The 14,051-nt window shown below is 39.7% G+C and overlaps 1 protein-coding gene across 1 annotated transcript; it reads left to right on the forward strand.

Moving 5' to 3' along the window:
- Positions 1–7,161: 7,161 nt before the first annotated feature.
- Positions 7,162–8,091, forward strand: LOC105522654 (putative olfactory receptor 10J6). The gene is given in 1 exon segment (XM_011957221.1): positions 7,162–8,091. A coding segment is annotated over 1 exon segment (930 nt).
- The last annotated feature ends 5,960 nt before the right edge of the window (positions 8,092–14,051 follow it).

The raw sequence follows: 14,051 nt of genomic DNA on the forward strand, positions 1-14,051 counted from the left end.
TCAGTTCAAAATGCAGAAATCACCGGTCTTCTGTGTCCTTCGCGCTGGGAGTTGGAGACTGCAGCTGTTCCTATTCGGCCATCTTGCTCCGCCCCCGTAAGCTCTTTCTTCTATGTTGTCTGTACTTCAGCCAAAAGAAACATTTATACATCTCTTGTCCCTATAAATTCTAGAAGTCTCAGATGGTCTTAATATAGACAACACTTTCCTATTTACACAGTGTTGCAGCTTTCTCAAGTCCTTTGAGTTGCCCAACAGCAAGAGGGATATTTCAAGCTTCCTCAGTGATTCCACAGAAGCCCCCACACTAGGCTTGAGGTTGGTAAAGAAGTAAAAAATAATAATCTTCTCAAGATACAAATGGCATAACCTAATACTCCCTCAAAGCAGCAACAACAGCAAAACAACAGCTGTCTGCAAAGAAGTTCTTTGGAGAAGTTCCTTTCTATGCCCACATTCTGCCTTCTCTGTGCACCCTGTTTTAGCCAAAAGATAGAAGAGTTGTAGAGATGGTTCTTAATCATTTCCTTCATAAATTTTTTATTTGAGTGAATCTGTGTATATCATTTTTATTATTAATATCTATCATATTGATGGCTCATTCAAAACTGAAGACAGTCCATTTTAACATCATTTATAATAGAGATGGTGATATGGTTTGGCTGACCAAAATCTCATATTAAATTGTGGTTCCCATACTGCCCATGCGCCGTGGGAGGGTCCCCGTGGGAATTAATTGAATCATGGGGGTGGCTACCCTCATGCTGTTCTCATAATACTGAGTGAGTTCTCACAAGATCTGATAGTTTTATATGGGACTTTTCCCCCCTTGCTCCACGATCCTTCTTCCTGCCACCATGTGAAGAAGGATGTGTTTGCTTCCCTTTCTGCCATAATTGTAAGTTTCCTGAAGCCTCCCCAGCACTGTGGAACTGTGAGTCAATTAAATCTCTTTCCTTTATACATTATCCACTCTTGGGCAGTTCTTTATAGCAGCATGAGAACGGACTAATAAAGATGGAATTTCTGGTAACGTCATCTTGGCATTTTTCTCAGATATAGTTGTTGTCACAACAATGAAAGCAGCAAAAGTCACAGAGCAAACTACTTGAATAGTTCAGAATCTATAAAGAAAATGGAAGGATTTGGAGGTGCAACAATCCAGGAACATAGTTGTGTAGTGATTTAACAATTACAGAGATAATCACCCCCTTTCCCATACTTGCCACTAAGGCTGGTAGACACTAGGAAACAAGTAGTACACAAGATGTTACAATGAGTTGCTAAAACCAGGAGTCATCTCTAATAAGAAAAGCAATTTTTGACTCTCTTTCTATCTTATGCAAGTAAAGATCTGATTCTTATTTTTGGCTATAGAAAAACGGGTAAGAGCATTTAGCCACATAGCTTCAGGACTGGTTTTAACAGAAGTCCATAAATAATTTTCCTGGATGAGAAGGCTTGCAGGTAGTTTTCTGTGAGTTTTGTGTGGGAGACTCTGGGTGGAGCTCTGAGATTAAAGCAATGAGGCCTCTTAGTTTGGGATATGCCATAGCTAAGACTTGAGTTGAAGTAGAAATTTAAAAAAATATTTTATCTGCACTGGATAGGATCAATGTATAGTCACATTTGGAATGCACTGTAGAGACTTTTTAGGTATTCATGAGACTTTCCATTATTTAGAAAGAATAGGTGTCCAAGACCATTCAAACGACAGAAGAAAAAATGAAACATGACCTGAATTGTCTTTAATCCTTGTCTTGTCAAGACTAAATAGCTGATTATAATATAAACTAACTCCAATTTGTATTCCAGAATTTTCTGTCTTGTTTTTATCTGGCTGTGGCCACTTTTCTGAGTTTAACTTGGGAGATTTGGGCACTGGTAAAGGCATCTGCATCATGTCACATACAACCACAGGATCCAGAAGCAAAGCTAATCTAATGTTATTGACATATTTCACTGAAGCCCATAATCTATGAGGGGTTCACACAGCTGTGCCTGGGGTGAGATGCCAAAGACAAATACTTCATCTAGAGTTCCAGCTGTTGCAGCAGCTTCTCTCAGTATCCTTATGGGGATCCTATGAGGATTCGGTTTGACAATGCATACAAAACACCTACTCAGTCCCTGTTCTGGCACTCAGTCCCAGTGCAAGTGCTCAGTGATTGTCAGCTATAAAGATGAGGAGGATGATGATCTCAAATTTAATCAGCTGCCCTAACTTCTTTTTATATTCTGACAAATCAAAATGAGCACATTTTGCTCATTTTCAGTTTCTACCCCCAAAACTAATTCTTACCTAACCTAACCAAAGCATGGCCTCTGCTAGCAGGAGAAATGACGTAAGCTATTTCTATATACAAAGAGAGACACCATATCTGACTTTTATATGAGCACATTCTCACTGATGGTAACTGACCAAGGACCAAACATTAACAGGGGTTCAAAAGAAGAAAAGATGGTGCCATGTGACAACATGTCTTCAACTGTGTTGAGCTATTTTTTTCCTTGAAGAAAAATAAGTAGCAGGCCATGTGAGACCAAAGCTTGCTCAATATTCCTAGCGTGATCTGCTTGTAATGAGATCCCCCAGCTCATTTCTGGATTCTGCTCTGTGCAGACCCATGGGAGACATGGTAAGTCTCTTGACAAATTGATGCAGGAGACCAGAGCTAGAGAGAAGAACGTCTCCTCTGAGAGTCTCTTTCTAATCACAGAATGTAAGGGGGCAGCTCTTCTAGAGCCAAAGCAAAAAGGGCCAAAGGGACTCTGTGAATGTCACCCTGTGCTTCAGCCAGAGTCCAGTGAAATGTAAGTGACCCAATAATCTAATAAGGCTGAGAATCAAATAAGGCTAAACTTTTAAAGACATCAAGAGTCTGTCATTTATTTTTCCAGACAAATGATAGTCAGATTTCCTAGAATTGTAATGATCTTTTGTAAATTAGTCACGATTATTCTAAAACTGAACACAGAGAGATTCCACAGACTCCAGAAGGTAAATGGACACTTTTGGGTTTGAGAAGGCTTCTAGACAAAAGAAAAGTTATTATCCTCTTATTTATTCAAATAGCTCTCATGATTATCAGCTTCTTAAGATGTTGACTCCTCCTTCCCTGGCTCCTTAGATCTATTTTGTTTAAAAAAGAAAGGAAAGGGAAGGAAAATAAGGGAAAGAGGGAAAGGAAGAGAGGGGATGGAAACTCAACCAAAAAGGCAGGTCACTGTGTTTTTTTTAACTGTGTAATTCCTTTACACACAAAACATAATTATAGAAGTTTTGCCTACCTGCATTTTTTAATTTTTTTAACACAGATTCTGTTTCCAGCAACAAATTTTGCTTATAAAGATCAAAATATTTGTGGGCATCCATGGCTGTTGTAATAATTTCTTCCCCTTACAAATGGCATTTCCTTTACACTTTCAAATTATGTTTTCCCCTCCACTTTATTTTTCTTTTTCCTCTGGTAGGAATATTGACTTCATGACTAACATTTTGATGCATGAGCACATTTCACTATTTTTACTCTCCCACAGGGTTTTTATCCTTCCGGAATGTATAAATCATTTTGAAAGCTTCTTTCTGTTCTATACTGTGCTTTTGAGATTATCCACTGGTGTGTTCCCTCCACAGAAACACCCTAGGGTTCAGTCAGAGAAGGTCCAGATTTGGGTGGTAGAAGGGCTGCTGCTACTGTGCTCAGCTGCACTCGCTTCTGGCTGGGTGGAGACTCAAAAAAAGCAACAAGTAGAAAAAAAGAGGGGGGGGTGAGGGTAGCCATCTGGTGTAACACAGCCCTTAAGTTCACTGAGATACATTCTAACCACTGAGAACTCACCCTGGCAAACCTCCACGGGTGAGACCAACCCATGCATTCCACACATTTTCCTGGCTCCATGGTACCCTCTGGGACCTCTTCTCCCTTCCCAAGCTAAACATTGGTGCTCATTGCTGCCTGATTTTGTATGTGTAAGGCTCCAAGAAGACCAAGGAGAACTAACAATGTGATTTCCTCCTGTATCTCAGACTTCCTTGTCTCTCTCACCAGGGCCTTCCTCACTTCCAGGGACAGTAACAGTTGTGTATTTGACATTTGAGCCATAATTTCTCACAGTAATAATTTTAGATTGCTTCTGCACCTCAGAAAGTGACAGGTTAAAAAATGAGACAACCAGGCAATTGCCCTTAATCACAAAGGAACTCCAAAACATCGTTGGATAGGTAGCAAAATGAAGTGAAACACATAATAGAACTCCTTTCAGGGAGAGTGATGTGGTTGGGAAGAACACTTGGAAAAATCAGGGCAAGCAATGACACCTACTCTAGGAGGTGTGGATGGCCACTAAGTGCACTCTATGCAGGACAAAGCCCAATCACTGTAGGGCTCATTTGTTTGTTTGTTTGTTTGGGCTAAGCCTAGTGTTGGGAGATCCCCGGTAGCTGAGCTCCACATGCAGGAGAAATGATAGCTTCCCCTATGGCAAGGCTTTACCTTTCCCTCACACACCACACACCTTTCCTCCAAATAAATACTAAACAACATGGAAAGAACATTGGTTTGAAGGGGCTATTCTTGCTCCCAAATCTTACTCTGACCTTTCATTTTTGCATTTGTTTCCCCAAGTTTTATGAATATCTTAAGATATTATTTTGTTGCCCATTCCATACAATTCAAATGTATACCATAGGCAATAAACTTCTTTTCCTGGGCTTATGTACCTGACCCAGTTTCCCTGCATCTAGTGAATCCTTAGCTATCCTGTCTATATCTTCACAACTTATTCCAAGAAAGTAAATTTATATTTACATGAAACATTTTTACAACAAATCAGTGACTGATTTGGGGTGAAAGCAGCACTTTCCAGCTCCTAAATTAAAGATACCAGAAGATTTTTCCTCCTCCTGATTTAATTCAGTTTTGTATGTTCCCTCCTTCCCTACTCCAAATACGTCTATAGTTTTCCTGGCTCAGCATAGCCTTAACTATATTTTGTCATTCATTGCAATAGGCTCATTAGGAAAGGGAAAAGGCACAAGAGATCTGTTGTTCTCATCTAACACATTAACAAAATTGTTCTTTTTTTACTCCACATAATCAGGCTTTCCAGCCCAGGACTCTACTAGAGCTGTGGCCAATAAGGTCATTGGTAGCCTCCTTCTTAATCAATTGAATATATGTTTTCAGTTGTCATCCTCCTTGACTTCTCCAAGTTATTTATGAGTTATAATTTTATGCTTAAAATATTTTAAAATGAGCCATTTTCATCCCTGTAGAAATGATAAAAGTCAAAGTTCCCTATAGCACCCCCAGCACAATATAACTAATTCATGATAATATCAAGTTCATATTCTTTCAGGCTTTTTCCCCCACATATGCAAATATTTATGAACATCCACATACACACACACATACATGCAAATATTCCTAACCATATGGCAGCACATCATAGTATTGTTTGCTAAATATCTCATTTTGTGGTTGTTATTTAACATATTCCACACGTCTGTTCATTGTAGGACACTATAACAGCACAGTCCAGCATAACTTTTACCAACAAAAGAAAATGTTTGACAGCTGAGCTGTCCAATATGGTAGCCACTAGTCACATGTAGCTTTTTATCACTTGAAATGTGGCTAGTGTGACTAACTGAATTTTTAATTCTCTTTTATTTTAGTTAATTTAAATTTACATAGCGATAACTCCATCCTATCCTTTCTAAAAAGCTGCTTGGAGTTGCACTGTCACTCTCTTTAATCTTTGCCTATCCAACTTGTATCTCAGTGGTCTTTTGAGGCAAATTCCTTTAATTTTAGTGACACACTCATTTCTACTAGAAACATTTGCCTCATTTTCCATGATGGACTATTTTCTAAAACACCCACAATGTTTCCTAGATTCCTAGTGGCAGTTCCCTAAGTGTGCCAAAATCCCCCAGCCTGTTAGTGTTACTTGTTATTTAAGTAAAATGGTTCAAATCATCATTTGATATATGATGGAAGTCCCAGACCCACTCACCAAATTTCTAGCAAATATTGTGTGTGCTTGTAACGGAGATAGGAGGGCAGGAGAAGGCCTTGTATTTCTTCTAGTCATTACAAGCTAGTGGTTTGTGCTTGTAAGGGGGATGGGAGGGCAGGAAAGGGCCTTGTATTTCTTCTAGTCATTACAGGCTAGTGATTTTTCTTCCTCAGTCTGGATTTTACTCCTTGCACATGATACCTTTTTCTGCACTGTGCCATCATCCACTTCTCTTTACTTCCTAACTACCACTAACTGAAAATTATACATATAAAAGCTTTAAACATAGGCTCTTGAGGCTCTCAAGGAAGTTTACATTACAATATAGTTCAGCAAACAATTTAAATCAAATAGTGCACCTCTTTATTCTTAGAATTCCCTTTGCCAAAAAGAAATCAGCTATTTTTTTTTTTAATTCAAAGTCCAACTTTCTGTTGTGTTGCTGGTTCTCTTCTCTCTTTTTCCAACAGCTTCCACTTCTCTCTCTAGTTTACATGTCTTCAAACCTTAAGCTCCTGTTAATACCTTCACAATAAATCAATTTTGCCGACGGTTTGCCTCCCCTAGACCATCTAGGCTGGGTCCAGAGTACCTCATCTTCACTCCCACTGAAGTGTTCCCAAAGGTCAGCTTTCACTGACCTTGATTCTGCTCCCCTACACTGTCACCAGAAGCTATCCACCAATGGTTCTAATTCAGTAAGTCCAACTCTCTCACCCCCATTTTGTTGTCTCAGCTGTGTGGACTTTCACAGGATGACATGGGATAGGATCCCTGTGCCATGCATATTGTAAAGGAAAATGCCTTCCTCCGTGTGCTATAAAACAGCACATTTATGATGGCACTTTGAAAAGATATGGGCTGTGGTGTCACATATTGGCAATTCCTTGGCCAGAGGCTTAACAGTGTCGGCAGTGCTAGAAGATTAAGTGAACAGCACAAACAGAAAAGGGAGAAGATGGTGAAGTAGCTATATAACATGAGCTAGAACGCTTCTGATTACAAAGCAGAGAAATTGACTTTTTTTCTTAGTGTTTTTCTATAGTCATTGCTCTATCCTTGTTCTAGAATTCATGTCATGATAAGAATTTCTTGATGTTGACTTCTTGCATTGCTTTCAGACATTGCAATTAAAGAATGCAAAGAAAGAACTTCACAGAGGTAACAGAGTTTGTTTTCCTGGGATTCTCCAGATTCTACAAACATTGGATCACTCTCTTTGTGGTTTTTCTCATCATGTACACATTAACCGTGGCTGGCAATGCCATCATCGTGACCATCATCCACTTTGACCGTCACCTCCACACCCTCATGTACTTCTTCCTGAGCATGCTGGCTAGCTCAGAGACAGTGTACACACTGGTCATCATTCCACAGATGCTCTCGAGCCTCATAGCCCAGACCCAGCCAATCTCTCTAGCAGGTCGTACTACCCAAGTGTTCTTCTTTGTTACCTTGGCCATCAACAATTGCTTCTTGCTCACAGTGATGGGCTATGACCACTATGTGGCCATCTGCAATCCCCCGAGATACATGGTCATCATGAGCACGAGGGTGTGTGTCCAGCTGGTGTGTGGAGCCTTTAACATTGGCCTGGCCATGGCAGCTGTCCAGGTAACATCCATATTTATCTGACCTTTTTGTCTCAGGGTGGTTGGTCATTTCTTCTGTGACATCCGCCCTGCCATGAAACTCTCCTGTATTAATACCACTATCAATGAGATAATCAATTTTGTTGTCAGTTTATTTGTCATCCTGGTCCCCATGGGTCTGGTCTTCATCTCCTATGTCCTCATCATCTCCACTAACCTCAAGATTGCCTCAACTGAGGGCCGGAAGAAGACCTTTGCCACCTGTGCTTCCCACCTCACTGTGGTCATTGTCCGTTATGGCTGTGCCTCCATTGCCTACCTCAAGCCCAAGTCAGAAAACTCTACAGAATAAGACCTCCTTCTGTCAGTGACCTACACCATCATCACTCCCCTGCTGAACCCTGTTGTTTACAGCCTAAGGAACAAGGAGGTCAAGGATGCCCTACGCAGGGGCATGGGCAGAAACGTTTCTTAATGCATTACTCCTCTACATAAATAGACATTTATTCATAGAAATATGTGTCCTCACTTACATTAAACAACCTTACGACTCTGTCCCATGCAGTCTATGCTGCAATGGGATGTGCATGTCTTGCTTTAGTATATTTATTACAAAATTTTAGTCTTTGTTTCCATATATTTCAAAGTTTTGTCCAGGCATTTTCAACTACGGATGTGAGAGGTCAAGGAGAATGGGCATGACTTTTAGGAAACAATATCCGAATTTCTAGGATGAAGAAAGGGACTTCTTAAAAGTATATTAAATGTGATTATACTGTGTTTAAAAAATAAAAAGCAATGTGTATCATTTTGTAATGCAATCTACAGAAAATAAAACTACAAAATCATCTCAGCAGGGTAAGGATAGTCAATAATGATGGATTCCCCTGAAAGAAAACAGTATCAGAATTGTCAGGGAAAAGTGAAATGAGTGTATTAAATTTAAAAAATAGGAAAGTTGGAAAACACTGGTTTAGTCCTTGAAAATTTAGTCTTTGTTATTCAATTTATGCTAAAGCCTTTGCTTTTATCCAGTGTAGTCATCAGATGCTGGCCACATGGCCACAGATCATACTTAACTCTCACCTTTCTAATCTAAATGCCCTAATTCACTTCTCTCTGGCTGCTGGTTCTCTCCATGGGATCCACTTCTCTCTGATCATTATGAAGAAAAATTGAGTTGGTCAAGAAGATCTGTGCCCTGTTCGAATGAGAACCATAAAAGCATTCCTCATTTGCACATACCATGGCACCTCCTGGTAGCATAAAGAAATGAAAATAGAACAAAACAAACAGTCCCAGCAGGCAGGAGTAGTTCAGAAGTATAATTGTTAAATCACTCAATTCACCAAAAAAGGCTAACAAGAAAAAAATATATGTTTTTCCTTAGTAGACTCCTTTGAGAAAAATATCCTTTTTCCCAGGGCTTTCTGGGAGTTTTTTTGTTTGTTTGTTTCATGCCTGTACATACCTTCTATATGATTATCTTAGGTGATAAGTGATGGTAGGGAGGGTTTAAGACTTGTTGAGTGCCTCCTTCTACTAAAATACTTTTTGTCAAGAATACTTCGCTGCTCATCCCCTAATGCCATTTTTCTTTTTTTCTAAAGAGTCATTTTTTTTCCTTTTCCCTCCACTGAGAAGGAGTCGATAACATCCCAAGGAGCTCATCTAGGGTAAAGAATATCTTTACAGATTTCTGAACTCTAGGTTGGGGAGACTATAGTTCTTTCAAGGTCTGACCAGTTCTTCCTAATTCCTGTCCTGTGTCTTTGTAATGTCTACATCACAGAAATAAGGCTCCCCACAGAAGCTGTTGGGGACTCAAAGGTTGGGTCCAAGAGTCTTGGACGTGCGATGAGGTCTTTCTTGACAGTGCTCTCAGGGTCAGCCCACTACAGATCTAAACCTCTATACCCAACAACAGTGTGGCAGCTTCCCTCCAGAATGAGAGTGTCTCTCCTGGCAGTATGAAAGAATCCCTCCCACTGCCATCAAGGCCACCTATACTGCCAACTCTTAATTAAAACCTGCCCTTCTCCATTCCCTCTGGACTAGCAACTACTTGTACATCCTCAGACCTGTCTTTTTGTGTGTAGAAGGGAAGAGGTAAGACAGAGAGGGCTGCTCTGAGCAGGAAAGTACAATGATGGAAGGTGGATGGTGATCAAACCTGCTCTATCCTACTCCAGTGGCAGTGGCCACCTCACACTGCCCATTACTCCCCTTTCTACTTCCGCACACAGCCATTCTCCTTCATTAGTTCAGGAATCAAAGACAAAGGTTTCTCCAGTATCCTCTCTACATCTAAATGCTGCAAAAGCAGACATACCACAGGCCACTCGTACAATCAAAAGTTAAATGCCACAGCGGGGCCCACAAAGAGCTGGCAGAAAATATGAGTCATAAACCTTGAAGGCGAAATATCTTTGTCTCTAATTCTGTTACCCACAGTAGTTCAACTATGTGTCCAATTTTTTTAAAATAAACATGTGTGTTTCTAATTTCTTCTTGCTAATAAGATGTTGTCTTACATGGTAGATAGACTAGAGATTCCAGAGTCAGAAGTGCTGAATTCACTTCCTCACTCGGCACCCATAAGAACCTTTTCGTGAATATAATGTTTTTAATTCTGCCTCACTTGTTATCAAAAGCATTTTTTAATCCCCTTACCATTTGTTTTGCACAGGCTGGTATCCAGTGACAAATGCTACTTCACATTGTTTTCTGCAGTATCATTTACCTCACTCCCACCCAGGCAGTTAGTTGTTCTTTCTTAAGTGTTCCTAAAGTTATTTGTGGGAAATTACATTAGTGTAACATTTTTTTCATTGTGCTTTCCTTGCTAGTTTCTATCACTGGATCACAGGAATACTGGGATCAGGAACTGCTTTCCTCATTATGATACCCCCTGCATGGAACAGCATTTGGAGAGTAGGTGTTCAATAAATCCTTACTTAGTGGTTGAGTACCTACTATGTACAAGGACCATGCTTGGACTTTTTGGTGTATCTTGATGAACTAGACATATCTGCTGTCATTGTTCAAGCTGCTTTAACAAAAGACCAAAGAGTGGATAATTTATAAACAACAGAAATTTTGAGCCCACAGTCCTGGCATCTGGGAAGTTCATGACCAAGGCACTAACATGTTTAGTGTTTGGTGAGGGCCCAGTTTCTACTTCCAAGATGGCACCTTGTTGCTGCATTTTTCAGATGGGATGAATGCTGCTTCTCACATGGGAAGCAATGGAAGGGCAAAAATGGACCTATCTAGTTACTCCCAACCCTTTTATAAGGTCACTAACCCATTTATAAGGTTATATGGTTTGGATGTCTCACCTAAATCTCATATTGAAATGTAATCCCCAGTGTTGGAGGGTTTGGTGGGTGGTGACTGGATCATGGTGATGGGTTTCTCATGAATGGTTTAGTACCATCCTCTTAGCACTGTGCTTGAGATAGTGAGTTCCCACAAGATCTGGTCCTTTAAAAGCATATGAGACCTCCCACCTCACTCTTTTGCTCCTGCTCCCACCATGTGAGACACCTGCTTCCCTGTGACCTCCCACCATGATTGTAAGCTTCCTGAGGCCTACCCAGAAACAGATGTCCGTGTTATGCTTCCTGTACCGTGTGCAGAACCATGAGCTAATTAAACGTGTTTTCTTTACAAATGACTCAGTCTCTGGTGTTTCTTTATAGCAATGCAAGAACAGTCAAATACATAAAGGCTCTGCCTTCATGACTTAATCACCTTCTAAAGGTCTCGCTTCTTAATGATATCACTTTGGGGTTTAAGTTTCAACATGAATTTTCAAGGGGACATAAACATTCAAACCAAAGCACCTGCTATCTTTTTTCTGTGTTCTTTGCAGTGGGCCCTCCCCTAAATACAAACAGAGCCATAAGCTCGACCTCTGTGGCAGAGTCACTCGGGTCTGCCTGTTCTTCCTCTTTTGCTGGCCTTTCTATGAGCCAACTTCTCAGTTGCTTTAAGACCTCTCTCATTCCTGGTGTTAACTTAGTTATTTGCACTGATTAATCCCTTAGCAACACAGAACTAGAAACAGTCAAGATTTTCACAAAAGGGAGTAGAGTTACCAAGAAAATCATTCTTACTCATATGAGGACATAACCTTTGAAATGCATTTAAAGAGAAACAAGTTTTTAAATAGAGAGTGGTGTGCCATATACAATTAAGAATCAGGGCATCTTCTAATTATACACTTGGCAACACAACAAACAAATTTATTATGAGGCTAGAAAATCATCCCACAATTTTACATTTTCAATTATAATGGAACAAAAGCTTAGCTTCCTTTGTTGCTGGAGACTAAATCCTCAAGTTTCTGACCTCCTAATTTCCCAATTCCTATTTCTTCTGCAATGAAGACAGTGACTAGATGAGATAACAGACATGAAAATACCAACCACCAGCAATAAAAAGCCTGATTGAGGGAAGCAACTAGATCTGGAAAATGACAGAGGAGAGGAGGAAACAAGGAGATGACTCTGAGGATAGACAACAGATGAATATCACTTTTCATTAACTAATTTCTGAAGAAAACAGGAATTGCAAAGCAGCAAAGCAATGTAACATAAAGCAGAAGACAATTACCACTTATTGAGGGTTTACTACAGAGCAGATAGCATGTGAAATGGTAGTTGTGTACATTATTTCACTTAAAACTTCAATTTTATAGTACTTGGCACTTCATAAGAGTCTTCAAATATAATGTCCTATTTGATCCTTATAGTAACCTTATGAAATATGTATTGTTATTGTTTTATTGTTTCATTGTTATAAAATATGCATTGTTTCTACCATTAACTTTTTAGTTTCATGGTAGAAACATTACCTGACTTGCTTCAAGTCACACAGTTGGTAACTGACAGAACTAGAACTGATAGCAACATTCACCAACCAACTTCAAAAGGTATTTTCCACTATATCACCACCATCTCTCATCTTTAATCTTTTTGAAAGACAGAATATGCTTCCCAACTTTTAGAACTCCGGTCTCATCTTGGACATCACTTCCACCCAAAAGTCTTCCCTAAATAATTTATTAGATGTTCCTTTCATAAGCATCCACACCATTCTAAGATTTTTTCCTCCCTGGCCATGTGTCAAAATTGCCTATTTCCTAGTCTGCCTCCCTTACCACACAGTCAACCCCTCGACAGAACTGCTTTCTGTATCCTCAATGCTAGGACAGTTCTTGGCATAAGATACACCTCCATAAACTTATTAAGCACAAAATTGAAATGTACACATCTATAGCTTCTTCTTGATGGTTAAGTGTGCTGACAATGACCATCATTGTTCTCCAGTGCTGTGAGGCAACCAGGTTCTCAGGATGATGGGGCTTTCCCTTGCTTTGAAGAGCTCACAGTATCCTTTCTTATCTGCTATTTCCAAATTGTGAGAGAGGAGAAAAAGCAGATGAACAGTATATACAACTACCTGTAAAGTAGCACCCTTGGGGATAGCACCACCTAGAGATGAAGAAGGATTTCCAATCAGATTGCCTGGGTTCTAATTTTGCCTCTGCCACTCACTAGATGTTCTAACCTCTTTATGCATTTATTTCCAGATTTTTTGATGGGGTAGCGATAGCACCTAGAAAGGTAGGTATCATTATTCCCATTCTTATATATGGAGTTTGGCAGGGTTAAGTAAAGTGCCACGTAGTTCAAAGTAGTAAAGCTGTCTGCCTGACGTCAAATTCTGTACTCCACTCTCCCACTATTTCACAGGACTTGTCAAAAACAGATAATAAATGTCCACATGAATATTTGGGTCTATACAAAAATCTACATACTATCATAAACCCATTTATCAAAGTTATATTACGTGCAGACACCATGCCAGACACTAGCAATGATTAAGATATCACAACCCATGCCTTCTTGTGCTAATAGAGAAGCACATGACAGTCCAAAAATTAAGCAAGTAGTTATGATAAATTGTGATAAATCCTATGACAGGGGAAATATGGAATGCTGTGAGAACCCACATTGGTGGGTTCTAATCAAATAAAGGGGTCAAGGAAGAGCTACCAGGGAAAGTAGAGTTTAAGCTTAAAATCTGAAGATTTAGTAGAATCAGCTGGATGAAATATTGGCAGAAGGGTCTAGGAAAGAAAGATCAAAAGTATATTCCAGGCAGAAGAATTAGCAATGCAAAGGCATGTAAACAAATTAATTACAAAAAGTTTAATAGAGCTGGGGTATAACATTCATGGAGTATTGATAGAAGAGCAAAGAAGAAAGACAGTAGTAGTCACGTGATAAAGAACTTCAAACCCATACTACAGAGTGTGCACTCTAAAGATAATGAAGAACATTTATGTGACTTTAAGTAAAGCAATGGTATGATTTAATGTGTAATTCAGAAGGCTCACCCTGCTCATGGAGGGGAGAAATGGAT

Source organism: Colobus angolensis, unplaced genomic scaffold (genome assembly GCF_000951035.1).
Source record: "Colobus angolensis palliatus isolate OR3802 unplaced genomic scaffold, Cang.pa_1.0 Scaffold439, whole genome shotgun sequence".
NCBI classification, from domain to species: Eukaryota; Metazoa; Chordata; class Mammalia; order Primates; family Cercopithecidae; genus Colobus; species Colobus angolensis.